Below are 26,529 nucleotides of genomic sequence, written 5' to 3' on the forward strand. Positions count from 1 at the left end.
GCTTCTAGAGCCTAGTGGAATGCAAACGACCGAGGGCAAGGTGAACTAAGCAAACTGGGATCCACAGCCTCAATCGATATTGCAGAGTCGTACGCTTGCAGACCAGCTATGCATTTGGTGTGTTCGGTTTTTAGCGAGGAATTCGACACTTATGGCGGTCTGTAAAGGTGACGCATGGCCCGGGCGATAGGGCGCGCCCTTGGAGCCAAACAGGCGACTCGGGGCGGCAACAACGCGGAATCAGTGGGGTTGGTTGCCAATTAATCATACACAAGATTTGAACGCACGGACACGTGCAAGGTACAGTCAAAGCTGTAGAATGTGTCGGATAGTGTTACATTATCTAAAGACATTCGAGGTGGGTTTACCATCTATGGGCTTCGCCTTCAAACTCCGAGAACCTGCCTCATTACGTCGATTGCTCCGGATGCTGCGTGAAATGAGATGTTGAACAATGCAATCATAGAAAATATGTGGTGCTACGACAACACAAAGGAAGTTCTCTTTTGAGCAAATCGGAACAGGATATGAAAACCGTAAACAACGCTACATTATGGGTATACCTTGCTTCCAAACTCAAAGACGAAAGGAAAGATGAAGAGTACAGCTCCGTTGTGGGGACGTGTGTCTCGCTCAGCTCGGCGCGGCGCGGTGGTAGACGAGCTTTCGCTGGCGCGAGGTTCGGGATCACTTTCTCAGTGAGGTGCGGGATTGATTGAGAGGTTTGTTGTTGTGGGTGCTAGCGATGCCCTGAGCTCACCCCCAGCTCAGCTCATTGTTCCAATTCATGGTGTCCCGTTGGCCGCTGTGTTGGGATATATTGCTTGGCTTCCTTCGCATGATCATCCTGGAGAAACGATTGCCTTGTGTTTCGTCCTTGGGAGGAGGTGCAGGTGGCTGCTGTTCCGGGTGTAGGCCTCGATGGCTGTTGCCAGAAATATTCACTAGCTTGGGGACATACTTTCGAGATGTCGACGATGTACTGTTGGAGTGTTGCATGAAGTTGGGCGGGACGCTCTGCCTCTGTTGAGGCTGTTGTTGTTGCTGTTGCTGTTGTTGAGGGTAGTGGGCGAAATTGGCGTACTGCGAGGTTGGGACAGAAACAACTTCCTTCGGCGGCGCGTAGTTCATGTACGAAGTCGGCTGTTGAAAGTTGATTAGGTCGGGGGTGGACACAAAGTCCGTATTTGGCCAGGTTTGTTGCTGCTGAAAGCTCTGTTGTTGCAGTGGCTGTGTGAAGGATGCTGACAAGGTTGCCATACTCGCGTTGTATCCTCCATACGCTCCCATGCTTGTGTCCGCAGTCAAGTGCGGTTGCGACATGTCGGTGGTGACGGGCCATTGGCTCTGTTGAAACGTTTGATGATGGTGCATGACCTGCGGAGGTTCGACAGGATCCAAGTCCATCATCTGCTGGTCTTGTGAAACACCATGCGAGCTCTGCAATCTCGAGTCAGATGCAAAATCGGAGGCTTCAAGCTTGAATTCGACAATTTCGCTGTGGGCTGAGTCATTGGGCTCTGAGACGTCGGGGGTCATCTCCGGAGCGGACTCGACGACATCTTTTGGTTCGATTTCAGCCAGGTCGTAGGTATCCTGGACCAACTTCTCAACGTCGAAAGCACTGGTGTGCCACTTGGTTTCAAGCTTGTATCGTAGGCGGTTGCATTTCTTCGATTCCCAGGACAGCTTTGGCCAGTTTTGATCGTCTCCGTGGCGCTGGGTCAGGAGTGTATTCCACGCAAGCGCAGCGTCAGACTGCTTCAGCAGTGCCAGGATAACGTTGGTGAAGTTCCACTTTGAGCCTCCTTTCTCCTCGAAATGCAACGCGATGTGCTCGCACCGTTCCTCCCAAGTGGTCAGTAGGGAGGCACAGAAGCCGCAACCCCAAGCATCCTTGTCGTGCATAACGATCTCGTACTTCTTGACACACGGCGAAGCTTTTCTGCTGGTCGGTTGTCCACTCTCTCGTGGCTGCTTGCAGTGTTCACAGCCCTGTTCAGAGTTAGCAGGGAGACGTCAAGGTGCGGCAACATTCTACGTACGTGTAGCTTGGTGTGATGCTCACGGAAACGCTTGCCGGCGTGGAAGATCTGCTCGCAGTCGGGGCAGCGCCATGTGAGCCTCTGCTCGTGGAATTCCTCCTCGTGTGACTTCCAGTACGGCTTCGATTTGAGGGCTTTGTCGCAGAACGTGCAAGCAAAGTTTTTGGGCGCTGGGGTCGACGCGGTGGAAATGGTGGACAGGCGGGAGGAGGCGGTGGACATGCGTGAAGAGGCCGTGCTGTAGTGGGTGAAGGACGAATCGGTCGACGCAATCGAGGAACGTGGGTCCGACATCATGCTCGGCACTCTGCTGGAAGGCACGCTCAGGTACGATGCGCGACTGCCGAGAGTCGATGTGGACATGATGGACGACCTGTCCGGCACTGGGCGCATGCCATCTGCGTGGGGGTGAGCGGGCGCGAAGCCAGGGGTGTGTTGACACGAACCTCCATTGCGCGCCGCCTGCAACAACAGCAGGATCTGTTGGTCGTCGAGATGCTTCAGGCCATGGATGTGGTCGATGACGGTAGGGTTGAGCGAGCCGTGGGCGGAGTGGCGCGGTGACGAGGTCGCGCTTTCGGATACACTACTCAAGGGCATGGAGCCCTGCAGACTGCGGCGAGGACGCTTGAAGGAATTGCTGGGCTGGGGGGTGCCATATGGGTAGAGTTGAGGGTCGTCGTTCTCCATGGTATCCAGATTCGCGCGTAGAGGCCAATATCATGCCCGAATCCGGTGCTGGCGGGCCGTCGCAGGGTCGGTGAGGTGGTGTCGCAGCGAAAGGGGGTCAGGCGTACGCGCGGTAGAAGCGTTCGAGAAGGTGCGGCGCTTTTGTCGGAATGGTTGGATGGGGACAAGCACGTGACCTGGGCCGTCAGCCAGAGACCGATCGTCTAATCTCCTGGGCGGAGGACGCGGATGGCTCTTGTCAGAGGAGGCATCGTTTCAACAAGCCCTAGAAGGGTCCGGATGAAACCACTTGGCGCTGCAGGCATGCAGGCGCGCAGACAGTCAGCCATTCCCGCGCAGGGCTCCGTAAATAGAGTACGCAGACGTCTGTAGCCAGCCTGGACCGCTCCGTGAAGCCTTCACTTGCTCGAGAGCCTCACCTCTTCGGCTGCGAACCCTCCAGATCCATCACGCGCAACGGCGAACGCGAGCAATGTGCTGAGCGATCGCCAGGACGGCCGCGGTAGCGCCGCCGGCCTTTCACTTCTCCAAATCCTACCCCTGAGCGAGCATTGTGAAACGACACTAAGCTCGAAAGAGTCGCTCTGTTCTTGTCGCCCATCGTGTTGGGCGACTAGATTCATCGTACCACGCTCTCAGCTTTCTCACAGCCTTGCGGGATGCGCATCGACCTGCTTGCTGTTGCGAGCTTTTCTGGAGCCTTGCATCGTTTTCGCGAACTACTGCACAAGAGCGCCGGCTAACCCCACCAATGTGGCGCAATAGCGACTCGCAAGTCCGCAATTGGCTAGGAACACGCGTGCCCGTGGAGGACGCACCTCGGATGCACCTCAGATGCACTTCAGATGAGGCTCAGACCGACATGCCAGGAAGCGCTTGGACATCAACATGAACTCAGACTTGTGGCAGCGCTTCTTGAATGCACTCCAGAAGCTGTGTGAACTGCACATCCCTCGGACCACGCAAGCTCAAGACGATCGGCATCGGATACCGGATCCGAAGCAACAACACCTCATGATGTGTTGTCAAGTGAGCAAGCCGTCCCCTGCTCGCGATTCTCGATTCTCCGTCTGTCGTCATACTTGAAGCGGGAAAGGCCGACCTAGGTGTCAGCACTCCACCTGGGATGAACGTTGTAACCCTTGAGGATCTGCTTCCGGGCCCGCTACCTTGCACTATCGAAAGAACCCAGGAGAGCGATCCTGGCAGTCGTCCCTGGATCTGGGGACCTGTAGCATGTGGTAATCGTTGAGCGGTTGCTATTTCAAGAGCATTTCTGAAAAGCGAGCAACCAAGAAACGAAGTCGTTGCCTGACCCAGATAAGAGGCAGAGTCATGAAACATCGTTTACTATACCAAGCGACCGAGCAGCCCTGTCAGCATGCATTTAGGACCGAGGTGCACGAAAATTTGCGCCGCGCGCCAAAGACGTTCGGGCGCATCGGTATCTTTGAGAGCCGTATACTCAGCTCGAAAATGATTTGTGTGGTGCTTAGATTAAGTTCTGAATACGGGCGTCGTTGAAGGGATGAGACTGCCTTGACGCAATCTAATAGATCAAAGTTCTCGCATATTCAGACCTCGTTCCGATAGACAACTGTTGGGTTCAGAGGCTGACCGTCCTGATTGCGTTGATCTTGCATCTTGAGAGCTTTTGGACACGAGAGCGTCTGGTGGTCAGGGTAATGACTTACCCTGTGTATGGTGCAAATGAGTACAGTCGAAAGTCCGCGAAGTGATGGACGGCATAGAAGGGTTGAAGTAGTGTTGTTGGCTGCACGCTTTCGTAAGTTGAAGTCTTGTCTAGCAACCACGATGAATCAATATCGATCAGACAGGGAGGAAGAGGAAAGGGAAGAGAAAGAAAGAAGACCATGACTCTCGTCCATGACAGCTTTAACAACCCAAACTACCTAAGAATCGAAGACTGTCAGGGTATAAGATTTACCGATCATTTCCCTTGAGCGTGGGCGTTGAACAGTGTGAATAAACGTTTGAGCGATGGAAGGTGCATCTCCATGGGACCCGGAGCTTGGAAGTACCACTTTCCAGCAGCTGCTCGAACACAAAACAAGCAGAAAACCTCGAGTACAGTTGGGGTGGTGTGCTACGTACAGGCGTAGGGTCAGACATTGTGAAAGCTGCTGGTGGTGGTCAAGCGATTGCGGATGGGAAGGTGCAGGTGCGCTTACCAAAATAGGCTAGCGCATCTGTCGCGTCGCGTCCACGTCCTCCAAGAACACTTTAACGCTTTGATGCTAGAGCTTTCCCCGCCACGAACATTCCTACGTTGTCCACCTCCCAATTGCGGCTCTGTTCGCTATCTTCATGTCAGTTTCCCAATCTTAGCGAAGTCGTGATATTTTGTTCAGAAGCAAGCTTCGATTCAGCAAACGAGCCCGCACGTGTACGCGAACAGAACGCGTCAATCCCGAGCTGCCCCCTCACTTCGAATCGCAAAGACAACATGGCGACAGCATCTTTAGGCGCCAACTCTGCGTCCTCAAAACCCCGAACCAAGCTGCTAGCAGCCCTACGAAAATCAGACTCGAGCGACTCTTCGGAAAGCAGTGCCGACTCCGCCAGCGATGGATCTGATTCGGAGGATATGCCTACCACCACCAGCTCTCTATTGGAGCCACGGCCACAGCCCAAAGCGCAATCGCCCGAGGCAGAAGAAGAGGTGGATGCCGAAAGCGCGTACCAGCGCATGAAGCAGCGGTTGGCGGCGGAGAAAGAGTCGCAGCAACAACGAGCTCAGAAAGATGAGCCTGTCATTGTCGCGGCTCTCAGCAGCGACGACGAAGAGGAGATGCCGACACGGAAACCTGTTCGTAAATCCATATTAGCGAAGCAGCAGCCTTCCAGCGTAAACGCATCGCCAACGCCCAGCGTTCGATCTCGCCAGTCGTCCCCTGGTCTTTTTGTTTCACCACACCCCTCTCCGGTCAAGAGGCGATCTCCAATCGGGGCCTCTGCTGATTCCAATTCAGACCCCTCCTCACAACGCGCCGCTGCCGCTGACCTGCAGGATCGTGTAAAGCGTATCAAAGCCGAGAGGTTGGCAAAGCAGAAAGAAGAAGAAACTCAACGGGCAACGAAGCCGGCATCCAGGCGTTCACCAGACCAGGATGCTGGTAGTGACACCGATGGCGAAATCGACAGGCGATTGACTCAGCAGTCTAAGCCTACTCGAAGGGCAGGCAAGAAAGCGCTGGAAGCTATGGCTCGCGACCAGCAACGAATCAGTCGTAACATGCAACTGACTCATCAGTCGAAGACGAAGAAGCGATATTCAACAAAAGACCTATTCACCAAATTCGGGTTCAACGCGCCAAACGACGGAACAGCCACGGCACCGCCTACCCCAGAACCCATATCAGCGCTTGTATCTTCGGACATCGAAGCTCAGCCAATACACGACACACCGCCCACGAGCCCACCACATCAGGACGGTGCCACAGAGAAGGCTATGCTTGAAGATGGAAACTCCACACCAAAGGCAACGGTCATCGAGCAAGCGGATGATGCTACACCCGTACCCACAAGAACAGATAAGGGTAAAGGTCGAGCACCAGAGTTTGCACACCTCCCTACACGGACTTGGGGAACACATGCACAGCCAGTGACCGTTCAGCATGCTCAAGTACGAGCCGTCACGCCTCTGGATGACGCCATGGTTGAACTGTCCGACTCTGACGATGGTGCTAAGGCAGCGCCGAAGAGCAGATTTGCAGTCTTTGACCGCATACGCACGAAAGAGCAGGATGATTCAAAATCATTTGTAACCCTTCGCCATCTCGCACATCTCACGTCTCCAAAGAACACTCGCAAAGGGCCCAGGACGATCAGTCGCAGCGAGATGCACTTTTCTCTAGCTCAAAAGGCCCGTCAACAAGCGCAAAAGATGCGTGAAGAGAGGTTGGAGGAACTCAAACGCCGCGGTATTCACGTCGAGACTGCAGAAGAGCGGGAGAAGAACCAGATTGAAATTGAAGACATTGTGGCCCAGTTCGAGAAACAAAGGCAAAAAGACCTCAAACTCGCCAAGCTTGAGAAGAAGGAAGCGGAGGCCAATGGAATGCCCATTGACGAACTGCCCTCGAGTGATGAGTCGGACGATGATTACGTTGCCAGTGGCGAAGAGAACATGGTGGAGGGCGATGACGACGATCAGCAAGATGAGGAAGCTGAGCTCGATCTCTCTGGCTCTGAAGATGAATCAATGGAGGATGAAGATGCCGAAGATGTCGAGGCCTCCAATAATTTGATTGATGGAGCCGCCGAGGAGGACGAGCAATCTGAAGTCGAAGATGCGCCTATGCCCGATGAGTTGGCCGACGAGGACGATGAGCACATCGCTCCCGTGCGAAAACAGACAGTAAAAAGATCCCGGAGAGTCGTCGACGATGAAGACGAGAGCGACGACGACGCGCCCAAACCTGGTTCACCCACCCAGAAAGCGACCCAAGACGATGCAAAAGCTGTATTTGGCTTCGGCAACTCGAACACGGGTCTCGGCCTCACACAGATGTTCGCAGGGACCATGGCTAACCTGGACGACTCGCAAGCTACCTATCAGGAACCAGAGCAGGATTCTCTGGATTTCCTCCGAAGCTTACCAGACACCCAACCTGGTGCGAACTCCAGCCAGGCAGATGACACACTGGTACCTAACAGCCAGTCACTCATGTCGCCTCGCAAAGAGTTGCAGACTGGTGCCGAATCCCAATTCAGCTTGGGTATAAGTCAGGTAGTCGGACCAAGTCCTTCACGTACTCAGTTCTCAGAAGCTCCTGAGCCTACGCAAGATGCTGGTTTTTCTTTCTCTCGCTCACCAGCCGGTTTCATGGCCCCGATTTCTACCATGGACACCGTCATGATGTCTGTCGCTGAGTCGCCGATCAAGAAGCGAACGGGCAAGCTCCAGCGCGGTCGCCGCGAAGCTGCCGTCGAGCTCTCCGATATCGAGGAAAACCTCATTGATGCCGCTTCTGACATGAGTGATGTCGATGACATCCAGCGACCTCCAAAACACAGAGATGCTTTCCGCGCTATGCAGAAGGGTGCAAAGAAGCAGAGGGCCATCGACGAGTTCAACAAGAAGACGAGTCTGGCTAAGAACGTCGTCGAAGAGCAGGCCGACGAATCTGAAGACGAGTACGCAGGTATTGGAGGGATTAGTGACGACGAAAGCGGCGAGGAGGACGATGAACTGAAGAACATGATCGACCATAGCGAAGTCAAGGTAGACGAGCGACAGATCGCTGCCTTCTACGCGTAAGCTCTCCCTACTCATCAGACTCTCCCAATCACTAACAGTCTCATAGCGACAAATCCAAGAAAGATGACGAGAAGAACATCAACCAGCTCTATAAAGATCTCATGAACGGTGGTCTCCGCAAGCGCGCCGGCCGCGACGCCTTCGACATGTCCGACTCTGAAGATGAAGCCGAGATGAAGCAACGCAAGAAGCGCGCCGACTTTGCACGCATGCAAAAAGCACTCATGAGCGACGAAAACATCGGCAAGATTGCCGAGAATCCAAAACAACAAGCCTTCTTCAAGACGCTTGCCGACTTTGCAGACGATGCAGACTACGACTTCCTGGAGATGCCCGAGCCAAAGAGCATCTACGCTGAGGACTCGGAAAGTCAGTCGCAGTTGGAACAGATCCAACAAGATGGAGCCGAGGGCGAGACGGTGGTTCCAGACAGCCAGCTCGCAGCCTCCCAGACAGATTCGGTTGTCATGCCTCCACCCAACCTACTGAAGCGCAAGTCTCCCTCGTCATCTCAGAAGGAGAACCGTGCACCGCCCAACCTCCGCCGCGTCGACAACGGCCTGACACGCCGCCCCATCACGCTCGCCGACGTGCAGCACTCTGTCTCCGAGCTACTGGAAGACTCGCGCATCGTAGTGCCAGACAGCCAGTACGCTTCGGATTCCGACTCTGAGCTCGAGATTGTCGACCGCCCGATGCGCAAAGCAGTCGTCGACCGCCTCACGCTATCCCGGCAGTCCACGCTCGAGGAGTCGCAGTCGCAGAGCAGCGCAGAGGGCCTCGCGTTCCACGCGCCCTCGCGCAGTGCCACGGGGCCCGGCTTTCGCATCCCCAGCTTGATTCGCCAGGCGACTAGTACGCTGTCTGCGACGTCGGAGAGGAGCGAGAGGCACAGTCAGAGTGGTGAGGCGGCTGTCAGGAGAGGTGGGACAGGCCGCAGCAATATCCACGCCCAGGCCAGAGAGGCGGAGAGGCGGGCGCTGTTGGAGAAGAAGGAGAAGAAGCGCAAGGAGGTGTTGAGGAAGAAGGTGGATGGAGCGAGGCGGAAGGGCGGGATGAGGAGTGTGTTGGGGGATTTGGGGGGTGGGTTCGAGTAGTTGGGTGTCATTTAGCGTGGCGTCTGGGGTTGATATGGGATTGGATATATTCACACTTGACTATTGGGATGTGCGACCTGCTCTCTGTACATTATTCATGGTACACGCTCACACCCTCTCACTGACCCAAATCGCGCCACGACACCCGGCCCTTATTGCCTCCGTAAGCAGCTCATACGGCTTCGCCTCCTTTGCATCGTTCTCAACGGCATGATCCAAATGCTCCAACTCCTCGTCCCGTATCCTCCGCAACTGCCCGACCAAGGCCTCCAGCTCGGGCCCCAGCGTCTGCCCGCTTTCCTCGCACTTGCGCGCCCAGTCCAGCAGAACCCGCACCTGCTCGTTGTAGTGCGTGCCAATCTCCGTCTCCACGGCCTCGGTGCACGCCATCGCCGCCTCGCGGCCCAGGAGCGCGGTGCCCCAGCCCAGAAAACTCGCCGCCGCGGTCCACACGGGCGTCATGGCGGTCGGTCGGATGCGGTGCTTGCGGATGACGTCGTTGAAGAAGGCGTAGTGCCCGGCTTCTTGGTCGTACATGTGCTTCATCAGCGGCCGGAGGTGCGGGTGTGAGCGTGTCAGGACGGGCGATTGCGCGGCGTAGATGAGGATTGCGGCGAGTTCGCCTGTTTGGTTCACGCGCAGGGCGGAGGAGAGGAAGGCGCGCTGCTCGGCGGAGAGAGGGTGGATGGGTGGGCTGGGGTTGGGGGCGCTGGGTGGGGCGAGGTGGGAGGCGGCGGTCGAGTCTGGTGTGGGTGCGTTCGAGGGGGGGATTGCTGTGCTGTGGTGGCGCCGTGGTGTTGGTGGTGTCGGCCATGTCGGCCATGTCGCTGTGCGCAGTGTGCGTGGTGTGAGGGCTCTGGGGGCGAGGAAGTCGAGGATGGGCGCTTGGCTGCGCGCCCATGTGTTTGTTGAGAGCAATCTTGCTGGCATGGTGCTGTGTGGTTGTATCGACACCAGTGACGAGTATCTGGCCGAGGTTGAAGTGAGAGTCAATGTAAAAGTCACGTGATAGGATAGCTCGCCATGCTCGCCATGATGCGCTCACCCACGCTAGCGGGACCCACTCGCGTCGACTTGACTTGAATTGACTTGACTTGACGCGCCTGCCAAGGAGGCTCTTGAATCCTCGTTTCCCCGACCGCTGCGCTCCAACGTCTCTCCCACGCCCCTGATTCCGACGCCCTTCCGCCGACCACCGTCTCTTGCGCCATCTTCTCCTCACGCAGAACCAGCGGAATCATCTCATCTCCACTTGCTCGCAAATTCGACCGCATCCTCCTCAGCATGTCTGACATCGACGACGAACTCTTCGCCCTCGCTGGCGGCGACGAAGAGGCAGACGTAGAAGAAGGCGAGGCGTGAGTGGCTTCTTTTTCTCTGCCCCCATCATCTGCATCATCTGCATCATCTGCATCATCCTGCCATCGCGAACGTGGCTCCCAACGACCGCCTGTCTCTCTGCAGGCCCTCGACGCCTCCTGAACGACGCTGACCCTGCCCAGCTCGTCGCCAGCAGCATCATCGCCCAACTCTCTGGGCTCAGATGCCATGGAAGAGTCCGACTCGGACCGCGACGACGAGCCGCCTGCACGGTCGACCGACGTGCCCTACCCCCTCGAGGGCAAGTACATTGACGAGGCCGACAAGAGGAGGATCCTGGGCATGTCGCAGCTCGACCGCGAAGAGATTCTGGGCCAGCGTGCCGAGGAGATGAGCAGAGCAAACTTCACCGCTGAGCTGGCCAGGCGTGCAGCAAACCTCCAGAACGACCGGAAACGGAAGGTCGATTCCGAGGAGCCAGACGAGATGCACCGCGAGAGCAGCCGGCCCAAGGTCAAGGCGCGCACAAACGACAAACTGGAGGAGTACAAGCGCAACAGAGAACAGCGCGGCCAGCAGCGAGAGCGAGATAGCGACCGTCGCACCCACCGCCGGCGCTCGAGCTCAGCGAGCCGTGACGGCCCTTCAGACATCGACGCTGACGGCGAGAGCGACGTCGAGTGGGACGACCGTGCGCCTGCAAAAGCTCGCGAAGAGCTGCCCGCTACCCTCCGGGACTTCGACTCTGTACGCGTGGGTCGCGGCTTCTTCTCGGAAGTCTGCTTTTATCCTGGCTTCGAAGATGCAGTCACTGGCACCTTTGGACGTGTTGGCGTCGGCCAGGACGCGCAGCGCCGAACACAGTACAAGATGGCGCAAATCAAAGGTATGTATTCTGCAATGCCACCCACCACACCGCTCACCCACCATGGCAGGCATCAACACAGGCAAGCCCTACCTTTTCGAAGGCAAGAACGGGGCGAAGATCGCCACAGACCAATACGTCGTGGCGCAGCATGGTTCGACCAAGAAAGACTACCAGTTTCAGTTTCTGTCGAACCAGCGCTTTGACGATAGGGATCTGGACGTATACAAGCAGTCGCTTACTGAGACCAACGCCAAATTACCCTCCAAGTCTTTCCTCGAACGGAAATTCGACGATCTCAAGAGCCTCCAGAATCACCACTGGACCGAGTCGGAGATCAACGCACGCATTGCCAAGGCGAAGAAGTACCAACACCTCCTACACCGCAACTCCATCGACGCACAGCCACGGATACAGACACAGTCAGAAGCCGCCGCTGTGAAGACCGCGGAGCTCAACCGCATGAACCGCATTAAGGAAGCGGAGCGTGTGCGTAAAGTCCAGCTGGAGCAGCAACGCCAGAAGAAAATGGAGCAGAAGAAGGAAGCAGCCCGCAAGCGCGCCGAGGAGGAAGCCAGGAAAGCGCAAGAAGAGGCCACACTCAAAAGCGAGACTGATGCGCTCTTTGGCGACGGCGACGGCGATGTCACGTCGCGAGCCAGCACACCAAAGCCGCAAGACAAGAAGAAGTCGGAACGCAAAGGCCTGCCGACGTTCCGGAAACCAAAGACCGACGATGATTTCATTGCGAGCATGGATTTGGATATCGACATTGCCATCTAAGGGACTTGGTCGCGCCCCTACCGTGTCATTTCCCGACTCACTTTTGGACTCTTGATTTGCATACACCGGCGTTCAGAGCGTGTGCAGTACCTTCATCCACGCTATCAAAAGATCTGCCATCCACCATCTACTATCCACCATCCACCACATCGCCATAGACAGCTCTGCTCTGTGCAGCAAGTCTCCACAGCTTGCATAATCTAGCAACTTATCAATATACCCATTTTTGTTACTGACCTCTGCTGTGTACGTGTTGTTGAGTCGTATTATCTGTGATGTTGGGTTGGATTATGACTCAATCAATGTGTCCAGGGTTTCATGCTGGATATCGACATTTTCAAGTAAGTTTCCGGAATCAAGAACCGTGGTTTTCTGCTTTCTTCTCAGCTCTTCTGTCATCCATGGTAGACTATCCAGTGCTAGAGGTGAGATCATGTCGCCTCTCAATACTACTGTCAACCAGAACCTGCAAAATTCTCAATGATCCAGCTATGCCTTCCAGAAATTGAACAAGGCCCAGAATCTTCTTGACGAAAAAAAAAAGGAGGGGGGGGGGGACCCCACAAATACAGTCATGTGATCATCTTTCGTCCATGGCATTATGGCTGATTTAAAAATAAATCGTGCCTTTCCCGGAGTAGTGTGCTATGTGCTATGTGAGCAGACAAAGGATGGACGGTCGAGACTGCAGTCTGGAAATTAACCGTCTCGCTTGCGTGCGGTTAACAAGAGAAACGACTGGAATGCAAGTTGCGATGCAGCTTGGAGGATTCTCACGTCCTCCAAGTCGGACGTGAGGTTGAGCGAGTCCTGTTCTCTGCTCTGCATAATGTCGGATATTACAAGCGTTGCTAATCTTACCAACGTATCACTACCCTGCTTCTCAACATCCAACAGCCGTGACGGGATTCAATCAAGCACGCGCTTTGAAGCGTGAGAATCGAGGAGATTGTGAAAAGCGCGGGATGCTGACAACAGGCCATGTCATGGTGCGAAGCGATCAATTCCTAATGCATCCCCGCATTGGGATCTGACGGACTGGTTGACAGTTCCAAGAGTTTGTGGCGCAGATGCCATGCACACCTTAGCGCGCGAGACCCCACCTATCATCGAATCACACATCACAACTACCGTCACCGCATCATCTTATCTCGGGAACTTCAGCTTCTCTGGTTTCTTCGTGTTCCTCTCTCTTTACCTCACTGCTTCACACGCGTCTCTTGCGCTTTCATTGATATTCTTCCACGGCTATTCTAAGTGTCCAGCCGCACTGTGCAGCACGCGCAATCGGCTCACACGCGTCGCAATGCAACTCCGGCAACAACAACTTCCAACCCTCAAATTGGATCCCGGGTAGCAAGACCCAGTCGGCGGCGAAGACATAGTCTTCCACTATCTTTGCAATGGCGATGTCGTTCAGTCGCGAATCATGGATATGGTATATCTGCGCCCTAGGAATGATTATCGCACGGCTGTAAGCTTACTGCCTCACCTGCGCAGCCTCGATAGCTGACAATGCCCGCAACAGTCTTGCCCGTCGGATCCTTTTCCGCTCGCTGAAAGGCCTTCAGGTTGACGACTGGATCATGGGTCTCTTCGTCACGGTCTCCTACACTACTTTAGTGGTAGTGTCCAATAGATGGCTGAAGGCTGGATCGAATCTTGAACCGCCCAACTTTGACTTTGGCGCGCTCACCGCTGGCCAGTTGTCACAACGCACATATGGAAGCAAGATGATGATAGTCACGGAACAGATGCAGATATCTGTCATCTGGTCATGCAAGGCTTGTTTGCTCGTCATGTACTACCGGCTCACTCGCACGGCTTTGCGCAACGAGAACGTCGCTATCAAAGTCCTGTCCATCTACGTGGCTCTTGGATATATGGTCATGCAGATACTGTACTTCGCTGTGTGGTGTCGTCCGTTTCCGGAGTACTACCGTGTACCGACAAATTTTCCGCAGTGCAATACTCTTGTACATCACCGCATCACCAAGGCCGTCTTCAACATTTCGTCCGACCTCGTCATGTTGTGCATCGCACTACAGATGCTTATCCGCTCAACGTTGCCATGGAAAAAGAAGCTCGTCCTATGCGGTATTTTCTCCCTTGGCATCTTCGTCATTGCGGCAGCTGCACTAAACAGCTACTACTCATTCTGGCATCCCTACAGGGACACATGGATGTTCTGGTACGTTCGCGAATCATCGATGGCGATCATCGTTGCCAACATTCCATTCACCTGGACCATCCTGCGTGAGCTGTTCGAGGTCGGCGATTTCAACGAGAGTGCTCAGCCGTGGACCTTCCATCCTCATGCTCGCACAGCGAACGTTGGAATACATTCAAACAATCGAACGATATCATCTCGCCCTAGAACGTATGAACCACCAATCGATAGCTGTAGAAGCAAAAGCACGCAGTCGATGACGCTGGTGGGTTCAATGTCTCCTCAGGTAGAGAATGTTGGAGCCCCTGCGCAGAAGTCAACAATGGAGGATATCGGTGTCGAGACACAAGCAGTGCGGTTTCATGACTTTGCTTGTTCGCCATCGTGCTCAAATGATGTTGAGCCTGGGGATGCTTGTAATAGGCTGTAGGATAAAACATCATTATACATGGCGTATCTACATAGGGAAGCAGTGGTCTTGACTCCAGATGATGCCTCGGCGGTACACACAGGGTTATGAAGATACGCAGATAGTAGTGCAGCTGCAACAGTGCCATGCTACAATCTTTCAGAACCCAATTTGCTACTACTCCTGCAACAGCTGGTCCGATCCAATTATAATGACGGCCCTATCTGTACGAATCCTACTGTCGTTCACGCGAACCTGCCTGAGTGCCAGCTGGAAGCGAAGCAATCATATGACCATCTGCAGGTCCCCGTCAGCCTTACACGTGCAGGCTGCGCCTCCACAGCCCTCTTTCTCACTTGCAAGCAACAGCTCGACGCAGTTTTTCTTTCATCAAGCTACCGTGCTGTGGTGCCCTTGATTTACACTTTCCGCGTGTGAAGCGCTACTTCGTTTTCACATCGAATCCAAGGACGCGTTCCAGGCTAGCAGAACCTCGTCACTGGATGCTGGCTGCTTATACGCAGCACGAATCTGGTCGGGGGTTGAATTGGAATGATCCAGCTTCTCGAATGTGATGGCCTGGACATGAGCGCGATGCTTAGTTCGAAGTGGAGAAATGGGGTGCGGTTGGAAATACTCTGGTTCCTGTCAGCACGAGCATCGCTCCATCACTGTGAGGAAGGTTCGGAAGTCAATTGCATGGCAGGCCCACCCGTGGTACAAGTAGGCTGTATTTCCGAGGTGCCCAGACTTCTGTCTAAGCTGAATGGATCGGTGCCAAGAGCAGGTTCGGCTGGACTGCTGGAGGGGCGGCTGAGATTTGCACCTTCCTTAAAGCACACTGGGTGCCTATACTACATTTCGGAGCTAGAACTCTCTTCTTTTTTAACAAAAAATTAAACACTTACTCGACAGAATATCCCTCACATACTGCGCAAGTATTGGAAGAACCAATGCTTGTGAACATTCCTTGTGATGGAGCGTACCTCAGCCTTGTGCCAACAACCACAACGCGACCCCACACTGCCACGTTGAGTAATCGTGGCGTTACACTCAATAGTATGGCGCGCTCTGCATGCCGTGCCGTGCAGCCAGAGCTATTTCAGCAGCAGCTTAGCAAATCTCGTTGACCCCAGACGTTGTATCGCAATCTATTTCATCGGTGAATGATTGTACGAAATACAGCCTGGTCGCCCTGTGCTTCTACAAATTATTTTGCGCTCTTATACATTTACGAGTGTGAGTTGATAGCCGCCAATGGCTCATCAATCTGCGATTCAGCAACAAGGCTATCTATTCTTGCGTGAACCCGAACTCCACCCTTTGCAAGACATCAGGCAGGGATTTGCCTCGGAAACACCTTCTCTCCGTTCCCACGATGCACTTCTGGACGGCCACGTCGTGCCATTCAGTGAGCGCTTGCATACCCAAGATCAAGGAGGCTCTGGATCACTACGTGAAATTGACTCGTTGGACAATCTACACGATACCAACGAAGCCTGTCCCCTGTACGGTCAATGACCCCACCGACCAGATCAATGCTGACTGCGTTACAGTTGCGGGCAGGGAGTGGCTGTGAAGAGCAAGAGCAAGAGCACGAAAGGACCTGATCTGTTAGCCACGCTCTTCCCCAGATTCTCTAAACTTTTAACCAAATATCATACTCACTTTAACGATCGTCTTCGATGCAGTCGCTACCATGGTTGGCGCATGGGTGTGCTCTTTGGAAGTTGCATGTCAGCCCTGGTTCTATGCTGTAACATTGCCCTTCTGGTTATCGGCTACAACCAGCCCGGAGGATACGACCAAGACGGCCTCGCTAATATAATGCACGGCGACGGAGCAACGATCTCCAGGTGGAATACCGTCCTCCATTTGTTCATCAATATGCTGAGCTCTATTCTTTTGGCCAGCAGCAACTATACGATGCAGGTTCTTAGCTCACCGACTCGCCGCGAAATCGATCGAGCTCATTATCGAGGGGATTGGCTTGAAGTTGGGATCCTGAGCACTCGCAACCTTCCCAAGATCTCGCGAAAACGAGCAGTGCTCTGCATTACACTAGCCCTTTCCTCCATACCCTTACATCTTTTGTAAGAAGCCTCGAGTCCTTTTTGCAACGCAATAGCTGACCTTCAAGCTATAACGCTGCTACCTTCAAGGTCATTGCCAGTAACGACTACCACGTTTTCGCTATCGACAAGCAATCGAACGAATATCAAGACAAACTTCGTAACAACGGAACCTATACCTTTATGGAAAACGGCACCTGGAGGTTGGCATATGCAGATCAATTCATGTCCGGCCATAGTGATCTCTATCTTGTCATTGACCAGGTTGTCATCAACACGACACGCACCACGACACTGAAAATGCAAGACTATCTACCTTGGACTACTGAAGGAAACTTCAGAGACATCGCAGCGAATATGACAAATCCTGACTGGGTCCCTTACTATGTAGGCTCAGGTCCCCTTCAAGCGAAGAATTCGAACCTTACCGCGCCGGAATCAATGCATATTATATCCGCGTTCGCCAAACAGACGGGGTCCCAGAGCCGTTTACAAATCAGCGCCCAGTACATGATCGTTGTCATAGTTTTCAACACTTTGAAGCTCTGCATCATGATCAGCGTGTTGATCGGCATTCGCTCAAAACACATCGTAACTTTGGGGGATGCGTCAGCATCATTTCTAGAACAACCTGATCCGATCACAGAAGGAAGCTTTCTGCGAGACAACCGAGGCAACAACAGTTACCAGATCAAAGTCAAACTACCCCGGGTAAAGTCACCTCTGAGCGATAGCGCGACACCCTTCTACACGCAGACCGCAACTTTCGCCCCTAACATTTCTTACTCGGACCTGATTCGTACTGACAAAAAAGTCATCTTTTTCATATCGTAAGTGTTTACCATCATCGACATGCGCATACTAATGAGCCTAGGATGGCGTGCCTATCCGTTGTTCTCACTGTCCTCGCCACGGCCACTGACTCTGGATCGACGAATTCTTGGGCATGGGGTACTTCTTCAGAAGCCTCCATTCTGATAGGAGACGCCAGTAGCTCTGGTGGAATAACAGTCTTCAACGCCTGGATCGCAAACTTTCCGCAAGTCTTGCTTTCACTATGCTACATAAGTATGAACACACTTTGCACTACTATGGCTAGTGCGCATGAGTGGAACAAATTGGGCCGCTCCGGAGAAAGAAAAGGTCTGCGCGTTACTGAACCGAGAGGCTTACAACGTGGCACCTACTTCCTGCAATTACCTTATCGGTTCGCGTTGCCATTGGTCGCAGTCAGTGCTATACTTCACTGGCTTCTGTCCCAAAGCTTCTTCCTGGTCCGGATCGATTATTTCGATCGTGATGGTAAAAACTTGGGCAGCACTTCTAGATCATCATGTGGCGTGTCACATTCAAGCCTGGTGGCGTTCTTCGCTGTCGGCGTAGGCCTCTACGCTGTTGTGAGACTCGTCGGCCTGGTTAGAATGACACCAAGTTTACCACCGACTGGATCATCAAGCCTCATGATAAGTGCTGCCTGTCATCCGCCAGCCGACGAGGTCGAGCCGCACCTTGGTGAGGTCTCCTGGGGATTGGTTGCTCAGAAATATCCCCCGTTTTCTACTTCCTACTCTCTTTCTGGAAATGCGATTGCAAACCGACGAGAGACGTTTTGACACGCACCGCCCGCAAGTACTGCACAAGAACACGTAGTACAGTCTCAACACTCACCAATCTTTGGAGAAATAGAAGATGGCCAGGTCTGACAAGTCCGTCCTTATGCACGTACTTCCTAAATTTTGATTGCAACATTACCTGTATTCGCAAAAAGCAAAACCTCTTGTAATCAAAATTATGCATCGCCTTAGGAGTTATTACCCGTCTCATTTTTTACAGTCTCAAGCTCACACAGGATGTTGAACCAGCCAACCAGTCAACCAATCAAAGAGTGACACACAATGCATCGCACGTTGGCATTTTACACCAAGCATTCAAGCTGACTAAAAGAAGGTGATCGGCATCAGAAGCGGAGAAGTGCAGAACAGATGCCAACCAGACTGGTTCTAATTCTTCGAGACGCGCAGGTCCAGACATGGGATGTATATACACAACAAAGCGCTCTGAACGAACCCCACGTCCCGAGCTGTGTTGATGTGTATGCAATTTTCCTCCGATTCCACTCCACTAGGAAGCTCAGACTTTCTCGAATGATGCATCACGCATATGAGACACGGAGTTCAGGGGGATGTTACGGTGGTGGGCGAGAGGACGCAGAGTGCCTACTGGAACCACGAGAGCTTTATTGGTATGCGCGTTTTGGATCACAAAGCGGCGCGAACGGTATTGTTCGTGATTACCATGATCATGTAGGCAATGTATACGAACGTTCATTTCTCACGTGCAGTGATTCGGAATAGAACACGTAATGCAGACATAGAGGAAGAGATTCATTGATCGTTTTCGACGTTGCAACGGCTGTGTTGGCGGGCGATGAGCGTGCTCTCTGTGGAAATCCCGCAAAGTCCGCCCAAGACTTCCCTTATGTTTGCGGAAAGCAAGCGTGGCAACGGTAATGCAGAGAGAACGGCCGAAGTATCCAAACGCCAACTCTGTCACTGCGTATTCAGAGTATTGTGCATCGAGACTGCGCCAAGATTGTAAGCGACAAGCAACACTACTGGACGATGCATGCTGCAGGAGATGCGATGGCTACGCCGGCGCCGGTGATGAGTGTAGCGAGCCATGCAGGAGTCAAGAGCTGCCATGACGTCTTTGCAAATTTCTTAGCTTGGTTAGGCTCGGACAGGGAATGATTGGCTTACCTTTGCGCTTCTAAGACGTTGACGATCCTCTTCAACTTTAGCAAGCTCAGCTCGAAGCTCTTGTATCTCTGCCGCTGCATTACGCTCTCCCCTGAGCTTGTCGATCTCTCTTCGTACTTGGTCACCTGTCTGGTCGAGATCTGCATCTAGCTGCTTTCCCGCACTGGTGTTGTAGACGCTGCCCTGATGCTGGTTGAGCTCCCTCTGCATCTGTAGAACTACAGAGGGGTTATTGACCACCATCGAGACGATTTTCCGAGCAGACTGAGCATTATTGAGATGCTTCTCTACCTTCGCACCCTGGGACACCATGGCGCCCCAGAACTCCTTGTCAGCAATCCTCTCTTGCGTGTGACGAGCTCCCTCTGCTTGGTTAGCCATCTTTTCCCACATAGTTGTAGCTATGACAATCCTTGCGTATGCGTTCGCTCCACAGATTTTCTCAAAAAGTCGTGTGCGTCTTCTCTCGCTGCCTGTTACACGAGTCCCATCGATTGGATGAAGAAGTATGACTCCGTGGAGTAGTTTGTTGTCACGGTAGGAAAGGTGTAGGAAATCCGCAATGCTCTTCAAGGTATCAGAGTCCATCACGTTGGTGTCGTCGAATCCAGGCGTATCAATCAGACAAACCCACTTGCCCCCGATCTGGCAACGGGCAACTTGGACCTTCTGTGTACCTTTTGATCATCAGTACACTCTCGTGGTTGTTCTGGGTCTAGATTCGTACAAGAACGTAAGGTGTTCCCCTCCCGCATGCCTGAACTCGTGGTCTGCCCGGTGGCCTTGTTGATGAAGGTAGATTTACCAGCGCCCGTCACACCGACGACCGCGATGAGCACATCTCCTTTCTGCGCCACTACTGACATCTTGAGCTCTTTTTGCTAGTGTGTGAGTTGCTTGGTATGGATTGATCGTAAAGCCGAACGCTTGGGTTTTATCGTTAACACTCATTCATTCTTACGCATCAGGCTGAAGAAGTCGGTGGAACAGCATCCGCGGATCAAGCGCCTCCTTAGTCCTCCATCAAGCCAAGAATCTGACAGTGAGCCCACTGAGACTGCCAAGCCTTCTTTGTGGTGTGCGACCGCTCCAATTAAGCATGTCTACGCGCAAGGCTGAAGGACGCAAGTCAGACGGAATCCTGAGACCCCAAGGATAAGACGATCAATAATATTGATCACATGATATCTGACTCTTGGAAACGCCATCTTTTGCGCACAATGTGCCTAAAGAGGGAGGTGATACCGTAGTAAGCATGTCTGGCTGTCACACTCTGACGGTGCCGTGCGCCTGCCCTGCCTTGTACTCGAACCGGTGACCTTTATTGAGAAGTGTTAGCTTTGACATGGGGCATATCCTGCCAAGAGTCTTTGGCTCCTAGGCCAAGGCCTGCTCCATACTTGAGATGCGAATGCCGCACTCACAGACGTTGCAAAGGCCGACCATGTCTCGATATCAGATCTCCACGGAGGCCAATGAGAGTACAGGCTCCGCCATCGTGACAGTAACTCCAGGAGCAGCTCATTCGATGGCTCCTAAGCTGCCTCAAAGAAAACAACGACCAAAAATGATTCTTGTTTTGGGCGGCACGGGTACTGGCAAGTCGTCTTTCGTAGCCACAACCTCTGGTCAAGCAGTTGGAGTTGGGCACGATCTCAGATCCTGTAAGATCCACCAAAACAGCTCGAGAAGTACAAACGCTCATAGTAATAGTCACGGCCACCTGCCAAGCCGTAGAGTTTAATTTAGCCGACAGGCAGGTCGTCCAACTCATCGATACACCCGGTTTTAGCGACACTTCGCGCCCAGACTTGGATGTCCTCAAAGCTATCGCTGGCTGGCTGCAGACAAACAAAGCTGCGATTGCCGGGGTCGTGTATCTGCATCGCATTGATGAGAGGCGATTCACCGGAACTCACCGGTTAGTATTTGACATCGTGCGAGCCATCTGCGGCAAGCACTTCTATCCGCACCTAGTGCTGTGCACTACAATGTGGGACAAGCTTCACAGAGATGTTCTCGGTGAGGCAGAAGAACGCGAGAGCGAGCTGGTTGGAGCCGAAGATCTTTGGAACCCGTTGCTAGAAAGGCAAGCCGAGTACATGCGGTACACTGGTGATCGGGCCTCTGGGCTTGCCATCATCCAAAAACTACTCGAGCATCCGGCAACAGGCAAGATGGAACTACAACTCGAGCTTCGTAATCCTTGCGATGTTGAGGATACACGCGCTGGGAGGGTCATTACCGCAGAGCTCCGCAAGAAGGAGGAAAGGCTCCGGCAGGAACGGCTCAAAGAAGAGGAAGAAGAGCGCGAGCTCCGGGAACAACTCTCTCTTGAGCGTGAAGCTCTGCAACGAGATGAGCAGAAGAAGCGTGAGCAAGAAGCTGCTATGTTCCGCCGCACCGATCGAAGGAGTTCTGGAGGTTCACGTAATGAGCGACGCCCCAGAGAGTCCCGTGATGTAAGGGAGGTTGTGCCTAGTACAAGAAGTAATCGCGACGGCAAAGGTAGATTGACGGAGCTTCATGACGGCGCGGGCAGCGCTAGCCAATCTAGGTGGGGTCTTGGATTCCTGAGAAAGTAAAGTTAGTTATCTTTGTTGGGGTTCGATACGACGAGGACATGAAAGCTTCTAATCTTGAATCCTCCTGGGTGTGCACAGTCGTGCCCTTTGTATGTTGAAGTCGAGGTTGTCTTGTCACCAAAGTAAGCAGATCCATGCCCCAATCAAGCGATTGCATGTACGGCCCCCTACCACGTGCGACTGGCCAGCATATGGAGGGCCTGATCCAGCCGTGTAGACAAACAAATCACTTTGTTCAACAACAAAAAGAGCAACAGCTATTAAAAGTGATGTATCCCTGATATCTATCAGTGGATGCGAGACGAGTTTCAGGTGCACATGGGGCTGCAGATGCTACTGCGCAGGGATCTGGTTCGCCGAATGTGGTAGGTAGCAGTGCACGCACATCGGTCCTGCGACAAGTGGACGCCACCTGCGTGCCTGGAGCAACCCCGCACTCAAGCTTTTATGTAAGCTTGCTTCGAAGCGTCGAAGCATGTCCTAGCGGGCTCTTAGTAGAGATAAGCCCCCCGATTGTGAGCTAGCGCGCTTGTAGCGTGGGTTAGCGCTGATAGTGGCTGAGCGGTTCACAGATAACTCGTCGGAAGTTTGAGCGATTTTTCGGGCGTCGCAAATGACAAGAGATGACGCAAGCTAAGATAGGCATAATCAAAGGACGATCTGTGGTGAAGAGACGCCAGAAGCGATGTTTATCCTTTGCTTTGAAACGAGTCCGCGAGCCAGGCACCTAGTGACCTCATAATGTATCCTCACAGCCAGTCACAGAGGCCTCGGACCAGTCTTACATTAATCCACACATTGTGTTGCATGATATCAAGGTGCGTAAGCCTAGGTTTGCAAGGGCGCCCTGATACGAGTGCTCGGTAGATCTTAGTAGAATGTCCTATACCAATTATGTGTCAAACGCCGTGCCAGGATGGGTAGGTATAGTGGTTCGTGGGCGAAGATAGGCTGGGTCCCTGCGCCCGGATGCAGCCACCAGATGGCCGCTACTGATTGTTTGCCGCGTGCTTCCTCATGTTCCAGTCCCTCGTTGCGTGCCGTCGTGTATATTACGCCGTCTCGCGCACACCTTGCTTCTTTCACTCGTGTCCTCCATCCTGACCCCCTTTTCTTGATCGCCGCACGACGTCTCAAACGTTTGCGACTTTAGACAGACGCAATTACTCCTTCTTAAGTTTAATCCAAGTGTCACACGGTCCTCGCCGGCTGTCGTCACGTCCTTGCCACCATGAGCTTCGCGCACGAGACTGCCGGGATGGAAAAGAATCACCACGACGTCCCATCCACGCATTACTCCCTGACAGATCATGTCAAAGCAAGTCAGCTCAGTACCGATGGCGAGGATGTCGCCATCGTCATCTCTGATCAGAACCAACTCAAGCGTGACTTGAAGGGTCGTCACATGCAGATGATTGCCATGTGAGTCTCGCCAGATACTCCCCAATGAAACAACTGGTTCGCTGCGACTGACAATATTTTTTAATACAGTGGCGGTGCCATTGGCTCCGGTCTGTTCATTGGTTCTGCCAGTTCCTTCACCACTGGTGGACCTGCCTCTGTCATCATCGGATTTACCGTCATCGGCATTATGATTTACTTCATGATGCAGGCATTGGCCGAGCTTGCAGTCATGTACCCAATCAACGGAGCCTTCACCATGTACATCTGTCGATTTGTCGATCCATCCTGGGGCTTTGCCTGTGGGTGGCAGTACGCTATCAGCTGGCTCACTGTCCTGCCTTTCGAGATCTCTGCTGCTTGCAACATCATCCACTTTTGGCCAGGATCGGAGGGCATCAGCAATGCCGCATGGATTACACCACTTCTCGTGGCTTTAATTGGAATCCAATTTTTTGGTGTCAAGGGTTATGGCGAGGTGAGTGCATTGCTCTGTAACGTGTCCGGCTATGAGACAACCGGACTAACATTTCTGAACAGGTCGAATACGTGCTATCCATCATAAAGATCTTGGCTTGCGTAGGTTTCATGATTCTAGGCATCATTATTGACACTGGAGGTGTGCCAAGCGACAAAAGAGGTTACATCGGCAGCAAATACTAGTATGTCCTCCCTGCTCGGATCGCTCGGCTATTTACTGACTGTTTCTAGCAATATCCCTGGCGTGACCTCCGCAGGGTTCATGAACGGCTTCCATGGCTTCTGCGGCGTTTTCGTCAATGCGGCATTCGCATACACTGGCACCGAGCTTACTGGCTTAGCGGCAGCTGAGACGGATAACCCAAGGAAGGAGATCCCAAAGGCCGCGAAGCAAGTCATCTATCGTATCATGATCTTCTACGTCGTGAACCTTGCTCTGGTCGGTCTTATTGTACCCGCGGACAACGTAGCACTGAACGGCAGTGCTGGCTCCAGCTCGCTTCATTCACCTTTCGTAATCGCTATCCAGCTCGCTGGAATCAAGGCCCTCCCGTCAATCTTCAATGCCGTCATTCTCATTGCAGTCATGAGCGTCGCCAATGCTTGCACCTTTGGCTCCACACGCACGATGCAGGCTCTTGCGGCGAACGGTAAGTGGCCTGCGCCATACCATACTATTCGCTTACTGATCGCAATGATTGTGTAGGCATGGGTCCGAAATTCACCGCCTATATCGATAAGAAGGGTCGTCCAGTCGTTGTGGTGGTTATACAACTTCTGTTCGGACTGCTGGCATACATTAATCTTGCTCCCAGCGGCGGAGATATCTTCACCTGGTTGCTGTCTTTGTCTGGCATCACTGTACTGTTTGTCTTCGGCAGTATTGCTCTCGCCCACATTCGTTTCCGCAGGGCTTGGTGAGTTCCATGCTAATGTATGCAAAGTCTGTCTCGGCACTAAATTTTTTTTAGGGCATCGAAAGGCCACACTGTTGATGAGATCCCATACAGAGCCTCATTCGGCGTTTGGGGCTCTTGGATATGCTTCGCTATCTGCGCCATTGCGCTCATCGCCCAATTCTACGTCGCACTTTACCCTGTCGGTGGAACACCTCTCAGCGCCGAAAACTTTTTCGAAACCTACATGGCCGCACCCTTCCTTGTTGTCTTGTACTTCATTTGGAAGGTCTACAGCTGGTTCAAGTTCCCTTCGCACCGTCCATTGTGGATTGCAACCAAGGACATCGACATCTATACTGGCATGAGGCAGGAACAGAGGGACCTGATCAGCGGCGAAGGTGTGACGGAAGACCAGAGACGCGCGAGCATCCAGGAGATGCACGGCGAGAAGCAGACGGGTGTCAAGGCCTATATCATGAAGGCTGTTCATACAGTATTTTAGCGGTGGACTTGCCTAGCTGGTGAGCACGTCCACAAAGATGAAGGATTCCCGAGGGTGTAAGAGTTTAGACAGATGAAACAATCGTGCTTGCAATGTATTGCATAATTACTTTCAAGACCGAGTATGGTGCTTGCTCAGTGGAGTGTCATGTTTGCTCCTTCTTGCCTTCCTGATCACTATTGTTCTGTTCCCAGTCACGTAGAGCTTAACTCAATCTGCACATGTTCTGCCCTCCGCTTAACTAAAAGACCCAACTAGCCGAGCGCAAAATATCGAATCAAGCTGTACTAATGACCCTTCGTTGGAATCATTGTTCCAAAGAGACTAAAGCCGTACTGCTGACAACGTTCGTAAAGACCGAGAAGAGATTCACATAGCCGGTCCAAGAGCAATCAGATAGCAGGCATCCTCTTGTAGTGTTGCCGCCATGCATGCCCAGATGAGCAAAAGATGCTACAATTAACGATCACAGGCTACGGCTTCTCTGCCCCTCTTTATCCTTCAATCTCTTTCTTCATCAAACGCGATCCAGACATGACGTATGACCTCTGCGCGTCTCGATGAAGTTCTTCACAGAACCCATGCTCATCGTGCTAGCCACGTTAATCCGGGGTTTCCACACTGTGCAGTCATCAGTTCCGTGTCCACCTGAATTCTAACCTGATCAGACACACGTGAGCGAAGTCAATTTCTGCCTGGCGCAAGCTGCGATATAGTCCAATGGCTTCTCCTCCTCCCTCTGCTCTTACACTCTCCATGCCCAAGTATCAGATTTAACCTTGGGTGGTCACATGTTCTGTTTGGCACCCAAAACTGCCGGTCACACATGGCATATCGCTAGTTCCTCCCGAGGCATTATGCTGCTTTTACCCTCATTTCAAGATACTTGTAACTTTTGGCCGCTGTTTAAAGCGTGATCATGCTCAAGCTGCGTGAGACACTAAAACAGTGTATAATTTATAAATTCAAACTTGTATATCCAGAAAATGAAGCCTAAAAGGATGAGTAAGAAGTGGTATACAACATCCCAGCGTTTGGTATTCTGTATCCAATCTCAGCTAACCGGCTCCCAGCTCAGGATATATGAAAAAGATGCAAGGGTCCCTACGTTCTCACGACGAGCTCTACAGATGTCGTGAGCAAGCCGCACCGGTTCTCGCAGTGCCTG

General features: G+C 53.0%; 9 protein-coding genes across 9 annotated transcripts, besides 5 other annotated features; 6 read left to right on the top strand and 3 right to left on the bottom strand.

Moving 5' to 3' along the window:
- Positions 1-756: 756 nt before the first annotated feature.
- Positions 757-2,735, bottom strand: EKO05_0005623 (uncharacterized protein; the record flags this gene model as incomplete). Its single annotated transcript, XM_038939799.1, has 3 exons — positions 757-1,995; positions 2,046-2,443; positions 2,492-2,735. 3 exons carry the CDS (start codon positions 2,733-2,735, stop codon positions 757-759), a joined length of 1,881 nt encoding a protein of 626 aa, XP_038798640.1.
- Positions 1,025-1,059: a tandem repeat.
- A 2,467-nt stretch (positions 2,736-5,202) lies between the features above and the next one.
- Positions 5,203-9,116, top strand: EKO05_0005624 (uncharacterized protein; the record flags this gene model as incomplete). Its single annotated transcript, XM_038939597.1, has 2 exons — positions 5,203-8,015; positions 8,066-9,116. The coding sequence occupies 2 exons, from the start codon at positions 5,203-5,205 to the stop codon at positions 9,114-9,116; spliced, it is 3,864 nt and encodes a 1,287-aa protein (XP_038798641.1).
- Positions 7,137-7,168: a tandem repeat.
- A 108-nt stretch (positions 9,117-9,224) lies between the features above and the next one.
- Positions 9,225-10,046, bottom strand: EKO05_0005625 (ubiquinone biosynthesis monooxygenase Coq7; the record flags this gene model as incomplete). Its single annotated transcript, XM_038945778.1, has 1 exon — positions 9,225-10,046. One exon carries the CDS (start codon positions 10,044-10,046, stop codon positions 9,225-9,227), a length of 822 nt encoding a protein of 273 aa, XP_038798642.1.
- Positions 10,047-10,187: 141 nt separating this feature from the next.
- Positions 10,188-10,215: a tandem repeat.
- A 185-nt stretch (positions 10,216-10,400) lies between these two features.
- Positions 10,401-12,084, top strand: EKO05_0005626 (RNA polymerase-associated protein rtf1; the record flags this gene model as incomplete). The annotated part of the gene is made up of 3 exons (XM_038939592.1): positions 10,401-10,474; positions 10,619-11,322; positions 11,372-12,084. The coding sequence occupies 3 exons, from the start codon at positions 10,401-10,403 to the stop codon at positions 12,082-12,084; spliced, it is 1,491 nt and encodes a 496-aa protein (XP_038798643.1).
- Positions 10,501-10,534: a tandem repeat.
- A 1,403-nt stretch (positions 12,085-13,487) lies between the features above and the next one.
- EKO05_0005627 (uncharacterized protein) lies at positions 13,488-14,684 on the top strand (the record flags this gene model as incomplete). The annotated part of the gene is made up of 2 exons (XM_038939593.1): positions 13,488-13,558; positions 13,613-14,684. 2 exons carry the CDS (start codon positions 13,488-13,490, stop codon positions 14,682-14,684), a joined length of 1,143 nt encoding a protein of 380 aa, XP_038798644.1.
- Positions 14,685-16,550: 1,866 nt separating this feature from the next.
- EKO05_0005628 (uncharacterized protein) lies at positions 16,551-17,569 on the top strand (the record flags this gene model as incomplete). The annotated part of the gene is made up of 2 exons (XM_038939583.2): positions 16,551-16,756; positions 16,804-17,569. 2 exons carry the CDS (start codon positions 16,551-16,553, stop codon positions 17,567-17,569), a joined length of 972 nt encoding a protein of 323 aa, XP_038798645.2.
- A 984-nt stretch (positions 17,570-18,553) lies between these two features.
- Positions 18,554-18,613: a mobile genetic element.
- A 733-nt stretch (positions 18,614-19,346) lies between these two features.
- Positions 19,347-20,360, bottom strand: EKO05_0005629 (uncharacterized protein; the record flags this gene model as incomplete). The annotated part of the gene is made up of 3 exons (XM_038939631.1): positions 19,347-19,442; positions 19,495-20,171; positions 20,222-20,360. 3 exons carry the CDS (start codon positions 20,358-20,360, stop codon positions 19,347-19,349), a joined length of 912 nt encoding a protein of 303 aa, XP_038798646.1.
- Positions 20,361-21,061: 701 nt separating this feature from the next.
- EKO05_0005630 (uncharacterized protein) lies at positions 21,062-22,079 on the top strand (the record flags this gene model as incomplete). The annotated part of the gene is made up of 2 exons (XM_038939695.1): positions 21,062-21,158; positions 21,208-22,079. 2 exons carry the CDS (start codon positions 21,062-21,064, stop codon positions 22,077-22,079), a joined length of 969 nt encoding a protein of 322 aa, XP_038798647.1.
- A 1,231-nt stretch (positions 22,080-23,310) lies between these two features.
- On the top strand, positions 23,311-25,361 carry EKO05_0005631 (uncharacterized protein; the record flags this gene model as incomplete). Its single annotated transcript, XM_038939828.1, has 6 exons — positions 23,311-23,501; positions 23,571-23,958; positions 24,021-24,142; positions 24,192-24,610; positions 24,667-24,877; positions 24,932-25,361. 6 exons carry the CDS (start codon positions 23,311-23,313, stop codon positions 25,359-25,361), a joined length of 1,761 nt encoding a protein of 586 aa, XP_038798648.1.
- Between the last annotated feature and the right edge of the window lie 1,168 nt (positions 25,362-26,529).

Source organism: Ascochyta rabiei, chromosome 9 (genome assembly GCF_004011695.2).
Source record: "Ascochyta rabiei chromosome 9, complete sequence".
In the NCBI taxonomy this organism is placed as follows: Eukaryota; Fungi; Ascomycota; class Dothideomycetes; order Pleosporales; family Didymellaceae; genus Ascochyta; species Ascochyta rabiei.